Source organism: Numenius arquata, chromosome 5 (assembly GCF_964106895.1).
Source record: "Numenius arquata chromosome 5, bNumArq3.hap1.1, whole genome shotgun sequence".
Taxonomy (NCBI): domain Eukaryota; kingdom Metazoa; phylum Chordata; class Aves; order Charadriiformes; family Scolopacidae; genus Numenius; species Numenius arquata.
The window spans coordinates 61,348,268-61,367,814 of record NC_133580.1 but is presented as its reverse complement, the minus strand read 5'-3'; the positions used below and the strand labels follow the sequence as shown (position 1 = coordinate 61,367,814).

At 36.8% G+C, this 19,547-nt stretch overlaps 1 protein-coding gene across 1 annotated transcript in view; it reads right to left on the bottom strand.

The window, feature by feature from the left end:
- Positions 1-19,547, bottom strand: part of CC2D2A (coiled-coil and C2 domain containing 2A) — a 59,708-nt gene that overhangs the window by 8,677 nt on the left and 31,484 nt on the right. Inside the window, exons 18-27 of the mRNA XM_074147636.1 lie at positions 18,075-18,213; positions 17,105-17,308; positions 14,108-14,200; positions 12,080-12,171; positions 10,143-10,310; positions 8,478-8,583; positions 6,993-7,102; positions 6,784-6,880; positions 5,425-5,523; positions 2,641-2,817 (exon numbers count right to left, since the gene is read on the bottom strand). Of these exons, the coding sequence (XP_074003737.1) occupies positions 2,641-2,817; positions 5,425-5,523; positions 6,784-6,880; positions 6,993-7,102; positions 8,478-8,583; positions 10,143-10,310; positions 12,080-12,171; positions 14,108-14,200; positions 17,105-17,308; positions 18,075-18,213 (1,285 nt within the window). The remainder of the gene's footprint in view (positions 1-2,640; positions 2,818-5,424; positions 5,524-6,783; positions 6,881-6,992; positions 7,103-8,477; positions 8,584-10,142; positions 10,311-12,079; positions 12,172-14,107; positions 14,201-17,104; positions 17,309-18,074; positions 18,214-19,547) is intronic.

Genomic DNA, 19,547 nt, shown 5'->3' with positions numbered 1-19,547 from the left:
AAGGTCCAAGTCATTTTTAGATAAATCCTTATAATTCAGGCTTGTCTAAAATTGTAACTCTTTTAGATGGGATTTTCCAGAAGCGAATCTAGGACTCAAAAGCCCATATAAATTATATAACAATGACAATTATTTGCTCATTCATCACCTAAGATGTCACCTTTTAAAGGTCTTCGGATCAGTCAAAATAGTTTTTTTACATCTACTTAAAATCCCTTGATATATTTCTAGTGGTTCTGAGAATTAAAGCTCACCCTTCAAAACATTTTTGTTCTAAATAAACCACTTTTTGTTGTTTGCTACCCTTCTTAAAGCAACCAGAGGTGGAACAGCTGGGCAGGGCCCTGCCCCTAGACCTCCAAGGCACACAGTGGTGATTCTTCTCAACCATAATTAACAGCCGAATTACACAGCCTCCAGCACTTTGTAAATTTAAATGTAGTCATTCACTGCAAATATTACTGACAAACAAACAACATCATCAGAGTCAAGTAACACAAAGTGCAAAAAGATCGCTGAAATGGCACAAAACCAAGCTAAAGCTTAAACAAGGAACAACAGGAATCTCTCAACTGATTTAATTTATTCATATTGTACCTTAAGCATTTCATTCATCTTATATAGAGATACAGGAAGGACGGCAAGAAAGAGAGGAAAAATAGGTAAAAAACCAAAAAAAGGTATTGCAAAATTAAACTAAAATTAAGGTTAGCATCCTAAAACAGTACACAAGTATTTCAAATGACAACTACAGAAGGAATGGCTAGGAATAGGGACAAAGGACAGCAAAAATATCCAGTTAGTTTTTGTCATTTTATGCCAAACACTTTCTATAATAAGTATTTGTGTTACATTTGGAGAGGCGCAGCACAGAATTATAATTTTTTTAGTCATGGTTAGAATACATGCAGATGCCACTTTAGTAGTGTTTTTTAGGTACAGATTTCATTAGATACATACCATGTAAAATAGAACAGTCTCCTCATGAATTTGGTCCTGCTTTATTTAGTTTCCTCTAGCATGAAATTACACTGTTTTCTATTTATATTGCTTTGAAAAATGGATTATTTGATAATCCTATACAATGTTTGCTAAAGAAATAATTTGGTTTGGTGTAGTATCCAAGGTAAACAAATCATCTGCTGCTAAGTAAAATTTTTATAAGGTTTAGAGAAATCTCTAATGCAAAGAGTGAACAAAAATCTGGCAAAACTACCGATTTATTAGGCACAACTGTTTTTTCCACTGCTCTTCAAATTTTTGAAAACGCATCTTCTGTACTAATAGTTGCCTTGCCTCAGCAAGATTGTCCTTATTCCTGGTTTCCCTCTGAAATGTTCCAATCAGTTCTAAATACAGCTACCAAACTGCACATTTTACTAAGCATTTTTGTGATACGTAACCTTTTGGTAACTACGCAACAAATTGTGTCTACGCAAGAAATCCTGAGCGCTTGCTCATTATTTAAAGAGGTCAAGATTTGCAACATACAGTCCATAATATTTTACAATTATCTCGTCCCTTATTTGAATGTCTGTGATTTTTCTTATAAAACAGTACTGGAGACAGGTCTTTCTATAAAGAGAGACCCGTTTCCTTTAATTGCAGTACATTTTTTTTCCCAGAAACTAATTACTGTACGTGAAGATTAAAACTGAAACTCTTGAATAAGGTCTCATCTATTAAAGGTGCTCCAAGCCCGTTAAGTTTATATTTACGTTTTCGGGTCCCAGTAATGATCTTATCATTCAAAGTAATTAACCTTAAAAAGCACCCATGAATGCACTTTATTAATTTTCTTTCTTTTCAACTGTACTAAATTGTAACAATTCCCACAGTATTCCATAAGAGCAAGAAAACATAGAACTGGATAGTTTCCGAGGCTATAATTTAACAGGAAAAAGGGGTTTTTGAATGCATCATCCATTTTTATATTTATTCTGGAAAAGAAATTATGTAACGATAGACCTTTCTCTCCAGTTCCTGTTTGTCTCTAATAAATGACTAAAATAAATGTGTGTCTCTAAGTAAATTGCTGAATGAATCTCAAAATCATTGCATAACGTTACCTAAAATAGGAAGCCGTGTATGCATTTTAACTACATATTGTTGTTGTTAGTGTGAGGCACTTCTGGTTTAGTAAAATAACTAAAAAAAAAAAATAACAGCTGCTGTTTAGAAATAACTATCTTCAAGATCTGGAGGCATGCATGAAGCCATAAATAATAAATGCTGTATTTGAACAGTATAAACACAGAAGGAAGAAAATAGTGTGTTTGCACCTGCCACCTCCTTTCCATCCGCTGTTGGCAAATACTCACATGAGCACTTTATAAAAGTAAATGGGGAAATTACATGCTTACAGATAATGAATGCAAATTTGTTTTCTATTAAAATTGGAACTAGAAACCTGACGAAAGTTATTTCTTGTGGATTAAGTGTCCATCTAACTTACTGGTGCATCCAATTAAATTGAACTGAGCTAAAAAATGTGCAGGAGAACAATCAGAATTGGTACCAATGTCCTTTTGTACCTGTATGGATGTCCTTCGGTACGCTAAGCACACTATTCACGTGCATCTCGAGAACTGCACCACTGGAAACAAAAAGCAAGAAGGTGATGAATTACGGATGAGTTACCTTTTCTCTGACTGACTCTCCAGGAATAAGCTGTGGTTCAATGGTAATAAAGAGTGTTATATACGAGCCCTCGCTCAGATTGCGCACAGAATTGTAACCTCGCTCGATTCCCAGGTTCTTTTCTTTGCTGTAGCCAAGGAGGACTGGAGGGATATTCACCTTAAAGGTACCATCAATCTACAACATACACAGAAAAATAGTTCTCATTAGAAGCAAAAAAGCAAAACTTCCTTCTCAAATACATTTGCTACTTGCATTCAAATATTTTATTCCTTTGATTTTTTACTCTGAATTACAAAACAATACAATCAGAGCACATGACATACTGATTAACTGTGGGTAAAATATGAGACATCTCATCATTAAATGTATTAACTACACCTGGATTTCAGCCTCTCACGCATATTATGGACACTAATAGTTAATGTAATGGAAATGATACACACTAGTTCTTAGAGAAGCAAACAGTGACAGCTTTTCACTGTTTTTATTTCGAACAACAACCTCCACATGGCACTGTTTACCTGGGAAAATGACAAAATGGCAAAACAGAGGTTGCAGGACTACACTTCTGAGGGCAGCATCACACCACCAGGCCTTTGCATCTGACTGACGTGGGAATGATGCTTCAGCATCTCACAGATGGACACCTTCCACACACAAGCTGCTGATGCTTCTTGTGTGCAACTGGAACCAGATCCATTCAGCCAGCTTCCCCATGGAAGGGTGCTCTGATAGACTCACCAGCCCTTTGCACCTCCCTCTGCCACCACAAACAGAAGATAAGGGCTTTCTGAAAGGTCACATCAGACAAGAGATGGCACATCCCACACTTGCTAGGGCAAGTCTCAACAGTGGCAGTTAAGACTTTCAAGTGAAAAGAGAAGCTTTAAGAGAAAAGCAAGAAGATTAACCTCCTGATTTGGGCAGAATTCAGGTGACAGCCATCAGGAGGGACATCTTCAGTGGATGTGGAAGATGAGCAGATGACTCACTGGGCTGGCCCATCAAACATTTAAGAACAAAATTAAGTTTTGATGAGGAAAAACTCTAAATAAATCACTCAGAATTTCTGCTGCAGTATAGCGGAACGGGATGAACAAATGTTTAATTTGCTACTGAAATTTAACTGCTAGATGCACCTTTATATAACCTCTGGAATGATCAGGCTTTTTCAAATTCAGTAAGAAATCCTGTTCAAATGAAGAGAATCTCTAACGCTGGGAAGATCTATGCAGGCACTCACACTGTGCTTAGGGAATCACAAACTGCAACATCTCCTTAAAGGGAGTGAGGGGAGGCAGGAATCCTGGAGCTACTCTCGTTCTACAACAGAAAGACTGATGCACCAAGAAAAGGTATGAAGAACAGAGGCTGACATCAGCAGTGGTAACCCTCAAAGACGGACTCTAGGCTGTGTCCTTCACTACGTCTTAGAAAGCAGCCTATTAAAATGTCTAAGCCTTCCTGGTAAGTCTCTCAGGACTGTGAGCAGACAGACTTCTCAGGTGAATTTCATGCAGTCAGCATGGAACATTTCTCTGAAAAGAGTAAAGGATCTTGTTCTTTCTTGTTTGTTGACCTATAACAATGGTGGTCACATCATGTGACATCAGCACAGGATGGCCAAAGACTTACGAAAAGAAGGCTCGAGCTTCTAACTGCTTACATCTTCTTTGAAGTCAATGAAAGCTTCAATCTATAGGGCACCACAACCCTCAAACGCCTAAATTCATTGATTAACCTCCCAAGTTGAAGATAGCATATTATTAATGATCCAGCAGAAGCAAGTGGACTAGCACTGGTTGCACGTACACCGTCCAAAATTTCTCACCCATGAAAAGAATCCCATGCTTTCTTGAATCCCATGACAATTATGTTCTCTTATGCTTTGCAAACAGAGAGCCCAAGAAAACCACTTTGAACTCCAAGCACTGCACTTAAATTAAATGAGACCCCTACAGACTTATCCTCCATTCGAACAATCCAGGAGGCTCACAGTGTGTCTTACAGCCCTTACGGTTCTTAGAAATACCTCATATACCTAGAAAAGAGCAAATTAATGTGTCATTAGGTGACATCCAACTGCTGTCAGAATCTTCATGAAGGAAAAAACTTGAGACTTTTGTGATATGATGACTAGATCTACACATGAAAGTAACTGCCCTGTAGAAAAAGAGTCCTACAGCAAGATTACAGTGTGATAGGACTATTGATGTGAAAAATTAGCTTCCTTAAGCTAAGTCCAGGATGGGGGCTGGACAAAAAAAATGCCTTTCTACTATGAAAAAATGCATGTTTTACTATTGCTCCTATGACTAACCATTGATATCTCTTGAAGAAAGCCTCTCTTGAAAAGTTCTAAAACTGGAGGAAAGAAGACACTGGGAGAGGCAAAAGCAAAAATTTAGTCATTCATGAAAAGTGTGAAAAAAGAAATTAGATGATTGCAAACTTGACCTATCTAGGCTGTGCAATACCAGAGGTCTCAAATGCCACTGACAAAACCATCTAAAGAATTTGGACTTTTAACCTCATTGCTGAAGGAAGAAGCCAGGCTGAATTGTCAGTGTAGAAGTACATTTGTCTATCTCTTCTCCCTTCAAAACATTGAACTTACTGACAAATACTCACCAAATTGGACAAAAAATAATGGTTTCAAAGACATTTTCAAACACAAAGATAAACTAGCAGGTACAGAGGTAAATCTGACATTCCATTACCAGCCCCTTCCCATTCTTATTTTGTATTTTAAGAGATTTACTCCAAGTTATCGACACTTACCCTCGCTTGAAAATATATTGTACTAAATGGAATCTTAACAGATCCCAGCCAGCGTCTCTCAACACGAGCGTGGATTCCACTTCCTCTTTCACGATCATCCTATTAAAAAGTTCCCCAACATAAAACTTTGTAAGACAGTTTCATTTCCTTTAGTTCAATCAACAGTTTAAACAAGACACTAATAAAACTTCTGTATTGTTTTAATAATTTACTCTAAGTGCAGTCAGTAGCATGGCAATGATTATTCTGCATGCCTTTCAAGCATGCCAGATGCTGAACAAATACAAGGATGTCATGGTCCATCATACGATGTGCTCGCACTTCAGGGTTCAACTCCTGTATAACCTGTGATGGAGAACTCAAAAATCTGACAAGGAATCCACAAGAGTCTTCTCAAAGCAAATTAAGCTATGATCTTTTAACAAAATATTTTACTAGTATTAAAAAAAGCTTTTTGAAGGTAAAATTGTATAAAAATCTAACTACACCCTGTGGAATGGAAGTGTTGTTTTCATGTGTATTGCCTATCAGGGATTTCCAAATCCAGTATGATCAGCCTACAAGTTATTTTAAAAAAAAAAAATTCTCTAAAGGCTAAAGTGATGTCTGAGTTTCAAGACCGTAGCTTTCTTCCTTCTTCTGCATCAAATTCCATTTCAGTTTTGAGGACAGAATTCTGTTCTCAGTGAAGTGTGTGCATTATTTATTTTTGGGCTATGTTTTCAAGAATGTTGAGCACTGCTATTTTTGTGCATGCTGAATTGACTGGGAAAGCTTTCACTGGTTCCAGCAGGGGAAGGAGTCATGCCAGCACTGAGAGCTTACAAAAATTTCTTGTTACTAGTACTTGCAATTTTTATATCATTTGAAAAATACAATATATACAACCAAAAGATGGCTTTTTTCACCAAACAGCTTGTAAAACAGGATAAGGCAGAGCATAAAAAGATAATTAATAAAAACTACAGGAACTAGGATCATTCATCTGGGATTTAGTAAAAATCCTTATTAAGTTTAAGACGAACAGGATTCAGATTACAAATCATATGTTGCCTCTCAATTTTAATATCTCCAATTTCATTAAATATCAGTAAAATAGATTACATATACATGTTCAACTCTAGCAGCAGATTATAATGTATTAGCTCCATTTGTACAGACAAATGCTAACACTGTAAAGACTGCTCAATCTAACAATCTTGCAGGATTGACTAGATATAAAACCATAAGGAATGACAAAATAGAGAAAAAAGAGGCAGAGGAGGGTGAAAGCTATTACATTGAAAAGTCTTATCCTGTCAACTTCAAAAAAGCTCACAATATTCTGCAACGTACCCTGTCCTTCCATTATGAACTCACCTCTACAGCATCATGAAGTACTTCATCAAAAACATTAATGAAAACTTCATCCTTCACTGACTGCAAACTGTGGGTGCTGTAGTCACCATTAGGAGCTCTGAAAAGGTTAAATCAACCAAAAAAGTGATTTGAACAGGAAAATGTGAATAAATTTGCATGCTCAATAAATTATTATTACTCAGAAATAATTTGATTTCATTTTGTCACACCTGAATGGAAGCTCAAGTTCCTCATTCCAGTTGGGGTTTGGACCCTCTGCTGTTGTTGTCCGACAGACCGTTCGCTGAAAAGAAACTTCTACAAAAGGACGGACTAAAACCTATAAATATAGATAAAAACAAAGGAAACCGCTCTCTATAAAAATTAATCAGAACATATTAAATTACACATTTTTGTGTATTTATAAAAATAAACATATACTTTGTGGAGATCGGGCGGGTCCAGCCATTAAAACTTTAATATACCTTAAATATTGCACACAATATCCCAAGTTTCTAAGCTTTATGAAGCTTTTAAAAATGTTTTGTATGTTAGCATTTCCAAAAATTATGTGTATTCAGACTACTTTATATTATATACAGCAGCAAAACCACACCTGCGAGTGGGAAGCTAAAGGCTATCTAATCAAAGAAGGTCACTGAACCAGAACATGTGATCCAGGCACCAGTGGACAACTTGTATCCTCTTATCTGCAAGCCAAGGAGCCCGCCTGCTACAGTCCCGCTTGTCTCTGGAACCTGGCCTGATTGCAGATAAGCAACTCCCAATTAGACACAACAAGCCCCTAATGTGATTAAAAATGCCTCAGTGGAGCATTTCATTAGCATTCAAATGCATATGACAGAAGCTTTTCTACTTTTCAAGAAGGAAGATCATAGAAAAAAGAAGAAAAAACCCTAAAAGACTTCCATCCTCTTTCAGAAGGATCCTGAATTTAGTTCTCAATAGCAAGCAAATGTAGTTCCAATATCAGCCCTAAGAATGGCTGTGCTGGCTTAGACCAAGAGTGCACCAGGCCCAAAATTCAGGCTGTGAGAATGGCCATCAGCAGATACGTACAGAAGAGTAAGAACAGAGCAGGCATATATGATATTTTGTCCTATTACTCTTTGAGACTTCAGTCGTTTTCAGATGAAGGACTTTCCTAAGCCTGTAACGATTGTTCTACTTAGTAATTCCCAATGGATCACTCTTCCACATACTTGTCCAATACCCACTTCAATGCAAGCAAACCTCTTTATTCCACAATACACGTAAGCAACTTCTCTGGGCACCTACTAACTGCTGCATGAGGAATCACAACCTTCTCTTTGTTCTGAAACTAACTCCTACCAGCTTCATTTGACCATCCCTCACGCTTGTACTAGAAGTGCCAGTGAACAGTCAATCCCTCTCCACATTCTCTGTATGACTCATGAGTTCGTGCTTCTCTACTGTATTCCTCCTCCCCTACTCGCAGTTACTGCTGTTCTGGCTGAACCTACCATTTTTCACTGTACAGCAGCCATTCTGTATTTCTGACATCTTTATCACCCATCCCTGAACCTTTTGCAGCTTTACTGTCTTCTTGGAGACCAAGGAGTGGGCAAGCCAACCTCACTAATAAGGTACCTTTTTGATGGTAAATGTTACTGTTTGTGGAAAATAGGAACGCTCACAACTTCACGTAAAGAGACGTTAGTTTTGTGAGGTACCTGGTTGAACATCCAATCTGGGCTATCAGTTGGGCTCTGAGCTGATGGAGAGGCTGCAAACATCTCATTGAAGGACCTTGAAGATTTGGATGGTTGTTGAAGTTTGCTGTGAGAGAAAACAGACAAGAAGAAGAAAAGACAGAGAACACATTACAAAATATCAACCCCTCACATTCTGTATTAACTATACAGAATTTTGGAAATACTTCTGATATTTTTATGTTATGACTTCAGCCTTGGAAAGATATTTATTTGATCAAATAACATGAGAAGAATGCCAGAGAGGGGTGGTGAGTGGACAGCTCTTGTAAGCCTCATCACAAACTAGTGCTTTGTGCCTGGAGGCTCTCTCTTTTCTGAAGAGCTTATCAACCCCAGACCTTTTATTTTTTTTGCCTCCGCTGTACGATCTCCTTGAGCTACAGGTTTTTCAGTTTAAGGAGATGAGTCCCCACAGAATTCATAAACAGTGTAGGCTTCACGGTATCCAGGCAAGGCCTCTACAACAAAATTAAACCCATATGAATATTACACAATCGGCAACCCATGAGTGAAATAAAATAAATGTTAATGTGTTTATGTTTGTAGTGTTTCCACATAACTTTTTCTGTAGTAACACCACAGTAAAGATTATAAAAGAGGAACTATTCATGGAGAAAGCAGCTCAAAATACAATATCATATAATGCAAAAAGACTGGGAGGGTTTTTAGTTATTTTTGTAATACTGATAATGAGTTGAAATTTTCAACTTTTCCTTCCTGTCAAGACGTTTCTAATATGAATTGCTTTTCTCAGTATGAATTTATTCACAGAAATCCAACAGAATCTTTATTATAGTAAAGGGATAAACAGGTAGAAGATGCTAAATTCTGTACACACGGAAACTGGTCAGCTTGGAAGTACCTCTGAGGTAAATGCAAGGTGTATTCATTTTGGGAGAAAGAGAGAGAGAGAGAGAGGGAGAGAACTGCACTAATATGTTTCTGAAACTGACCCAGACTGTTCACAACTCCAATATCTCTACACGACACAGGCTCAATGTGCCTGAAGGTAATGGTCACCTTTAAAATTAGTCAGAGTCCAATTAGGCTCAGTTCATTAACTTAAATAAATGGGTCATGAAGGAGAAGACCAACATGCTACACTCAGGAGGCAAATATACTATCCTGCAATGAAGAACTGGATTTTTTAAATACTTATTTTTGGTTTTATAAAAGTTAAACTTGCCCTAACTAGCAGGCTTGCTTAAGGTGTAATTCATCTGATATTACTAGAGTTATAATGTAAGTTATCTCCCAGATGGTTTTTTCCTCAAGCAGATGAATGCAGTTTTTGGTAAAACATTTCTTGAATTTAGCAGTTATGGATAAACGCTCATATTATTCTACAAAATGGCAAGGGAGGTTGCTCATTGCAGGGGAGGCTGCACTAGATGACCTTTTGAGGTGCCTTCCAACCCAAACTATTCTATGATTCTGTGATTCTAAAATTACAAACCAGCAGTTATCATTTTAAATACAAAGATAAAGGTATATACATTTGTATCACGAGGACCAAAACAACACACATGGCTGAATTTCAACATTAGTTGCTTCAGCTGTCCTTAAGCCAGCGGAAACCAGAAAGTGAATCTGTACTGGAAACTGGAAAGCATTTAAACATACCTCATCACTGGTTTTCTCACTGGAATATCATAAGCTCTAATGATGTTCACCAACAGTTTTATGTCTCCATCTGATAAATTCTGTGCTGTGACCTTCTTTCTTTCTTTTCTTCTTGGCTTTAACGGTCGTTTTGGCTCTGCCAGTTTAAAGAGGCTGAGTCCCAAAATACTAATAAACATAAAAGAGCTATTTAGTCATTTTTGCATAGAATCCATCATTCTAGGAGTTTCCATGACACACATGCAAATTATGCACTAATAGAAAAAGGAAATATATGCTTCTGTTAGTGCCATACAAAACTCTATGAAATGTCAATATGTTTTAAATGTTTAGTACTACACAATCCAGTTGTCTTATATTTCAGAAACTGTAACTTAAATGTGCAAAAAACTGTGTTTTTTTCCAAAACTAGGTAAGATACAACTATGACAATTACACAGCTTCAAGATACATCTAAACTACAGTGCTCTATACAAGGTATCTAGCAGATGACGACAACCACTGGATGGAATAGGCAAAAAATCTAATTACACAGCTATGTACAACAAACCATAGGCTATAGAAAGGAAGCAGAATGAATATGCCACAACATACCCTGGACCCTCAGAACTTATAGCCCAAGGCAAAGCAGAACCAAAGAAAAAAAAAACAAAACAGGAAAAGAATAAAAAGCAGATGTTTTTTCACATCGATATTAACTGCAGACATTCCAAAATTTACCTTAAAAACTGATAGCCAATGACATTATTTCCTTACGTAATTAAAAAATCACAGTAATTACTGTTAAAATAACACTGAATATCTGAAATATAATAATTATACAACTATGATATTATTATATTTCAGTCTTACATATAAGACTGAAATATCTCACTAAGTAGATGCTTTAAACAAATCTTGGTGTATTTTAAATTCACTAACCATATGAATTAGCAAATAGAATGCAATATGAATTAGTATTGATAATAAGAAAATACCAATTAAGCATTTTATTTTAAACAACTCAAAAAGCTGATTATAGTCTCATTAGGATTTTTCCATTCTGTGATGTGAAAATGTGAACTAAAAAGTAGGATGAACTCATTTGTAGGACAGCAAGTCTCTGTACCTCCAGCAGATGGAACTGTTTAGATTGATACCGCTGATTGAAAAAGCTTTGTCTGTACTTTAAGGGCGTCATGTTTATAGTAAACACAAGCAACTTCTACATAAAAGAAAAAATAGCTATCTTTCACAACCTGCTTGTTTACACAGATTTTAAGTGATCAACACTAATTAAGAGTCATCTATGCTGTGATGACTGATAAATATCAAAATCAACAAATACACAATTTGGAACAAAAATTCAAAGAAAGTGCTTAAGTAATAAAACAAATAATAATCTTAAAAGAAAAAAAGAAGTAATTTCCAAACCCAGTAACATTTCTGAAGGCAAATAGTATCTGACAACATCCAGCAACAGCAAGCAGAAATACGTGAGAAGTAAAATAAAGAAAATGACTGTTAAAAAAAATCTATTGCACATTATTTGCAGGGCGCGTGCACTGACTCAAAGTGAGCATCACCTGTAGAACCAGTAGTGGTGTTGCTACCTCTGATGCTTGTCTGACATTTGAAATCATTCAATCTGGCACCAGCTAGGGCTATCCTCAGCTTATCAGATCACAGCTTGATACATTGTATCCTGCTAAATCTTATTTACATGCTGTCACATTACTTCTACCAAAACCAGATTTTTTTTCTTATAAAAGTTTTTACGTACTCTGTGTATCAATACACAGTCTGTACTGGCAGAGGTGCACACAGCGATTGGAAGCTTGTATAGTATACTAAACAAAGTCACGTCAGGTAGTCATCAATACACTTTGCAAAAAAAGATCAGAGACGGTTCTACATTAATGGTTTTGATTTATAAAAAATAAAGATAACTCCCTTACCCCAAGCTGGGAATCTCCTCTTCATTGACAAGGTCAGAGAGAACGAAATGATGTTTTGCAACGAGGAAACGATTTATTACTGATTCTCGAACCTGTGAATGGGAAGGGAGAAGAGACAAAAGTACATTTATAATCCAAACCCACTGCAAATATTTGCATTCTGTCCATTAAACACAAACAAAATGTCCAAATATACATTATTTTTTCCCACTTTTAAGAGCGTCATGGTCCAAGGAAAATTTTCTTTCCACCAGGTATTTCTTGAGAACATAACATAAGTTAATTTTACAAATACAGTGATTCTCTAGAAACATACTGGCTAATCACATGTAAGAACATATGAAAGCATACAATCAGAAAAATGAAGTCTTATCTGCTTACAGCTCATCATCAGAAGCAATCACAACAATAAATGATACTATCAGCCACCTGTTTTCCACGTCTACATGAAGTTGCAAAAAAGGCTGTAGAGTAATCTATATGGTATTAGTTACAGGGAATAAAAGCAACGCTTTGGACGGCAGAACAATCCACGAAGCCTGATTACAAATACTGTTATTTCAAATCAATGTTTAAAATCCGTAGTTCCTTTCATTTCTATGCTGAGGTCCCAGACTGAAGGACAGAGATGAAAACCTTCCCTCTTCTCCCAACAACTACATGGAAGCAGACTGAGAGAGTATTCCCTTTGGCCTTTTTTCCTACCACTAATGCCAGTAATGCCTTTATATACTGTGCAATTAACAGATCAGTTGCAGAACAGCAATAACAAACAATTTTCTGGGATACAGCTCCCTTTGTTATTTTTAAAAGTTTTTATTTAAGTTATTCTTATTATAATATCTGTGTGTAGAAGTGAAAGGCATATAAAGATCACATTTCAGAGTGAACTGAATTTCTGTTCTGATGTGAGCAATCTAAATTTCAAGGACATCTTACAATTTATAGAAGTGTAAAATATCCAAATATTATTTTTAAAAAGGCTACTTGTATGTATCTAAAATAGTGACAAATAAAGGCACAATAATGTATGTTACTCAGTACTACTATAATATTACTCAGTGCACTGCATAAACCATATGTTTGAGTACACACCTAAATACGATGCAAAACATATGGGGCTGACACAGACATGACAGCTTTCTTAAAAATGTATTTTTTTTTTATATTCTCATACTCAACCTGGGCTTTGGCACTTGCCTGGAAGATTGAAACACTCTTCATTGTCTATGATTCTTTTATTTCTTTTGTCCTACATCAGATCAACCTTATAGTCACATGACATGTTTTGCTGGCTGGCTAGGATTTCATACACTTTTTGATATTTCCAGTACTGGTAAGAAACTGGTCGCCATGTTTTGCACTTACTATTTTGCCAAAATAGTCTGAAATTGCACCCTTCTCTTGGTTATATGGCCAATGTTTTCCTGTAATTTTTTTCCCTAAGGATTAAAGGGAATATCATCCTAACAGAAGGAACAGACTAGAAAACTAAATTTAATCAAGATAAGGGGGAGAAGATGTTATTCTCACACCAGAATGAAGGTAATGTGATGGAAGATATGCCCTCTGCCTTAGGCTGCAGGACAAGACACTGTCTATTGCGTTAAATGATTTTTAACAGTGATTAAGGCCCCTTTGACAGAGATAATTCAGTTCTTCGCATCACAGCTTACAAGAAGGAAAATAGCGAGGAGAGGGAAATCAGTGAATACCTGGGAAATAGCAGCACAAACCTCTGGGATGGACACCAGAGCAAAAAAGAATTTACAGAACTACTATAAAAATCCAGGAAGTCTGGTCATTTTATATATTGCATCTTCTTCAGTAAGATTAAATGAATCATTCACAAACCTTCACTTGTTCAATTTAGACCAGTTTCAGGCCTAACCTGGAATTTTAGAGATGTTTGTAGATCATGTCTATGAGATGAGTCAGTTTTTAGTATTCATGTAAGTAAAGCATCCAAGTATAGAAGCAATATATGGCCTAGAGAAATACGGTGGATCCATATTTTTCGGTGCTTACCTTCTGTAGATAGTTGGCAACAACCGCTCTGTGTGTATCGAGGTAATTTTCGCTGTCAATCACATCCCTTTCTTGCTGTCTCTTCTCATAGTCCTAAAGAAATTTACTTGAGTTTGTGATTCAATATCTATTCAGTGCTTTATTGCACACAAGAAAAAATGGCAAGTATTTCATTAATATTAATGTATGGATCAAAGTAAACCAAAACAGATGTCAGAGGTTTATAAAGCTATATTTAATGCTAATGTATACAGCAATAGTATTGTTAAACTTCCATGAACAGAGGCAAGAATTCCATTAAGTTACAAGATTCATGTGGTTTAAATTACTCTGAATAACTTGAAGATTTCCCTCTCTTCTTTTAAAGCTGAACTTTGACCTGCTGCTGTAAACTGAAATTCCATTTGTACTAGAAATGGCTTATCTTACTGCAGCTGCAATAAGGAGAATCCTTTATAAACAGAAGTGACGCAGCATTAATGGAAGATGACCTAAAATCTGAACTGTGTTTTAATACACATAACTAGTTTTCATAGTGTCTAAAACTGGAAGAAACTCTACTTATGGGAGAGTTTGTTGAGAAACAATTATTGAGCTATTTTTAAGTTATATTCAAGAAATAAAGAGATTTAATAGTGTAATAAAAATCTTTGTTTGTACATTGTGAGAAATTGGAAGCTCTTTAAGCAGCCAGAGTGAGAAGATTTTGCCATATTGAAAAAAAAACCCTGGGGTTATGGTTTCATGACAACCAACAAGGTGGTCTTTTGGCAGAAGGAAAACCACAGGCTACATGAGGAGTAGCATGACCTACAGACAATGGGAAATTACTAGACCCTCCAACTTGGCACTTCTGAGGGCATATCCGAAATACTGAATCCAGTTTGGGGCTGCCAGTTCAAGGAGCATGTGGAGAAACTGGATGGGGTCCACTAAAGGACTATTAAGACAGTCAGAGGCCTAGCGTACATGACCTACAAGAAGGGGACGGAATCTTAGAATAATGTAGGTTGGAAGAGACTTCTGGTGGTCATCTGATCAAAACCCTCACACTCAAAGCAGGAACACCTCCAATCAGGATGCTCAGGGCCTTTGCCAGTTGGATGTTCAGTATTTCTAGAGATGGCAATTCTACAGACTTGCTGGACGTGTGCTAGAATTTGAATCCATTCTTTGTGAAAAATGTTTTCATTATATCTAATTGGGATTTCTCTTGGAGTAACTTGTGTGTATCATCATCCTGCCTTTAAGATGAGTCTTGCTCCGTTTTCTCTGCACCATTTCACTAGGTACCTGAAGGAAGCAATAAGATATGGCCCCCCTCAGCCTTGCCTGCTTAGGACAAAACCAACTTGGTCCTTTCAGCCTCTCCTTGTATGTCACGTGCTACAGCCCTGTAGGTATTCTGGTAGCTCTGTGCTGGACTTGCTCCAGTATTGCAGCATCTTTCTTGCACTGGACAAGGTGTTCAACTTAATTAGTATTGTGAGGAAGAGATTAACGAGCAATCCAATATCTGCTCACAACTATTTGAGGGGCAGTTACAAAGAGGAGAGTACTAAACTAATCTCTGCAGTTCCAGGCAATATAACAGAGGAAAACCTCCACAAAATACAACTTGGAAGGCTCAGGATGGATATAGTTTTTTGGGGTTTTTTTTTGTTTGTTTGTTTGTTTGTTTTTTTAAATAATCACTGGAGTGATAGTGAAGCACTGCAACAGGTTATCCAGAAAGGCTGTGGAATCTATCATTTAGAGGTTTTCAAGACTTGGCTAGACCAATACACAGCTGACCTCATCTAGTGCTGGCAACAGTCCCACGACTTCAGTGGAAAGCAAGACTAGAGGACATCCAGACAATATTTTCCAAACAATATTTCCATGATTCTATGAATTTTCAGACTTCTTTGCCAAATTGCTAGCAAACCAACTAGGAACAATACCTCTTAAAACTTAGTTTTGAAGATCATGCCATATAAAATGAACTTGGAATGGTTGATCATGTGTGTATTCAATTTACCCTTAATGAAAAAACCCCAAAACCAACCAAATAAAACAATTCTTAAACTATGGTTTTCACTTTTGAATGATAACATGAACAAAGTTAGTCCATAAAATCAACTGGATCAGAAATTTATATCAAAGATGTAGCACATCTTTAAATAAAAGATACAAAACCACTCTAAAATTTAAAAGGGAAAAATAATTATTGTAAAGAGCCAGACATGATTGAATTAATAAAGAAAAAGATATAATTCAAAAGAAATGGAAGAAAGGAATTTTTCAAAGAAATTTATGTAAGAAGTAGAGATAAAGCAGCAGTGCCAGAATCTGAGATGATTTTGGTCCCGCTAAGGAATGAACACAAACGCTCCTTAGCCACATGAATTGCTAAAGAACAAAAGAATGCGTGACTTAACACTAATATTGGAATTGAGATTAAAAATAATTGAAGTATAACCCAAATAAAAAATGCACATTGCATTTCAGTAAGGTAATTAACCGACAGGCCAGGACAGGGTAAGGTAATTGGAACAATGTACTAAACAAGAAAAAACTGCAACATAGGCTGTAGTAAAACATAAGGAGGTTTTAATTCTCGTTAGAGTCATTCCTTCCAGCAATCTCCAAAGAAAAGGCTCAAAAGTTAATAAGCCTAAGCCTGAATTATCTTTGCATTACCTTTCTAAACTTGAAATCAACTTAAAAAAAAAGTCTCTTACATTTGAAAAAAAAAAAAAAAAAAGTATCTTAGAACATTTGTGTCTACTGCAATTGCTGTGTTTTGTCTCCTTCCACACTATAGCTGTGGAAATATTGCCATGGAAGGAGGTTATCTTAATTGGATTAAGATAACACCAGAAAAATCTGAAGGAATAAAATTATCATTTTTTACTCCTCAGTAGAGCTTTACATTCTTTAAGGGACCAATTTACTTAATTGCAAATCAAATATCAGCATTAAAACCGGAAAGAAATATCTCAGAAAACTTTCTACCTGGAAGATTTTCTCACTGATTTCTCGTTCATGTAAAGGGACTTGCTTATAGTTTCGGAATTCTGCCACTTCGCTATTTCTGAGCTGCAAGAGTCGGAATCTCTTTGATCTATTAAATTCCTCATCAGAAACAAAATTAAATTCTTGCTGCAACTGTTCCAATCGGAAGAAATCAGGAACACGTGCCTCTCCACTTGTGGCAACCTAAATTAGTCAAAAAATTGTTAATCTTTTCATAAAAAGTGATAAAAGTCTATAAAATAACTTGTAAGTCTTATGTACGTATTGCAAGGATGTTCATTTTAAGCAAAAGCAATTGAGATGGCGCAGACTGAAATGCTAAGTGTTTTAAAGTAGGTTTTTGTTGAGTATATGAGATTATACATTTAAGGCAACAATAAGATTCTATTTCCTCGTAACATAAATGAAACAATAAAAAGTAGGAAAACTGTAACATAGCAGAGTAACCAAGGAAGCCGTACTCTAAAGACAATTCATTTACACAACTTCAGCTATGTAAGTAACCCCTCAATTTGATGTTTAGAAAACGCAACTTCTACAATGCACTAGATCTTTTTGCGCAACTGTCACTAATGAGCAACTTCCTATTTAATACCATACAAGTACAGTGGGAATATTCCTACACTTTAAAGAAAAAACAAACTCAAAATCCTTTTTTAAAAAAAAAATTTATAAATTGTGTATTCCCTTATACCTATTTTTCACCACTAGAACACTACTGAACGGATTAATAAATCATACGCATTAATAAATCATTAACCCATTGCTGAATGGATTACTAAATCATATTTTTAGTAGACGTTTTGCTTCTTAACGCTTACACAAGCACATACATCACAAATTCAAATGCCGCTGCCTCCCTGGCATGCATGCTGGTTGCCTGAGATGGTACTGGTGACTTGGTGTTTCACAGCTCCATCAGCCCTACAGCTCTGGAAAAGCCACTTACCGTGATCAGCTGCATCAGAGCTGCATTGTTTGGGTCATTTGGATCCAGTTTTGCTTCTGCTGCCCACTTGGCTAGTTTCTTCATGTCAGTTAAGCCCGAAGTGCCAATGGATGCAATAGCATCAATATTTTTTAAAGCACTAAAAAGACAGAATTGGCAGAACTTATACCTAAAACAGGTATGATTTAGCAACATAAAAAAATAATTTTAAACAATCTTAGAAGCTCTCCACAAACTGAATAGCAAATTCCACTACACGGTTCTTAGTTGTAGCCATGCAACTGAGGGAACGGTGAATTGCAAAGGAAAGTAAAGGGGAAATATGAAGAAACTGGTGGAAGGGAACTTTTATACAGGGTAAAAAGGTGCTTATTGATGCATTTATGATACACCTACACTATTCCATGTTGCTGATTACTATGAAGGAAGATAATAAACTACCTCACAGCATGAAAGTTAACATAAAAGTTTTGACAATCCATACTGAGAAGAACTTGTCCGATGCACGGTCCTTGCTTGCACTATGTCTTAAATCCTGTCTTTGACCTGTCTCCTGGATGGCTCTCAGACCTGCAACGTAGCCTTGGTCTCTGCCTCCTTTCCTGCTGTTTCTGCATAGACCCTAATTCATCCCCTCACCGTGTCTGGGACTGCTGCGAGCACCCTGCTCTGCCCATCATGTTCAGCTCCTGTAGGACTGCAGCCTTCTCCCTGGTGGTGCAGCCCTGCTTTTGGTCCTCCGTGACACTATGAGTCCCAGCTCGACTCCTTATCCCTTGGATCCTCACTTTCTTGTACTCACAGTAGGCCAGGAAGTATGGTAGGTGGTCTGGAGGCCATTCATACACTGACTTGTTGGCCAGGCTCTGGCATCTTCTCACAAAAGCCACCCCTGAAGCCCCCCTGCTACCAAAACCTTGCCAGGTAAAGCAAATACACCAGGACATGCATGTTATTAGCTAAATACCACAGAAGGTGGATGTTGCCCCTTTCTCTTGTTAGGCATGCTAATTTGAGTCTTTGTTCTCTACTTATCTGAATATTTTCAAGAAAGCTTTAAGAACTTATGGATATTTCTTGTGCTTGATTAGAATCGACCAAATACCCAGCAGTTACTGGAGCCACAGAGGAAGCGGTAACATCAAGGTTATATCTTCAGGCACCATTCTTGAACAAACACACACTGAATCACAGTTGGGCTGAAAAGCTAATGGGCAGCAAAAACTAACTTCAGGCATGAAAATCTCATCTCTGACTTTCACAGCAGACAATGGAAAGTCACAGAGGGTTCTTCATCTCCAGAGGGTGATTCAAAGAAGAGTGTTTTACAGTAAACTTCCTCTAAAATTCCCCATTTTTCCATTTACTACAGTGATTAGTTAAAATTAGCCTTTGGGAAGACATCCTTATATTTTAATCTCATGCTATTCCAGTGTCATTGAAGTCAGCAGGTTACTCATATGCTGATCAGCA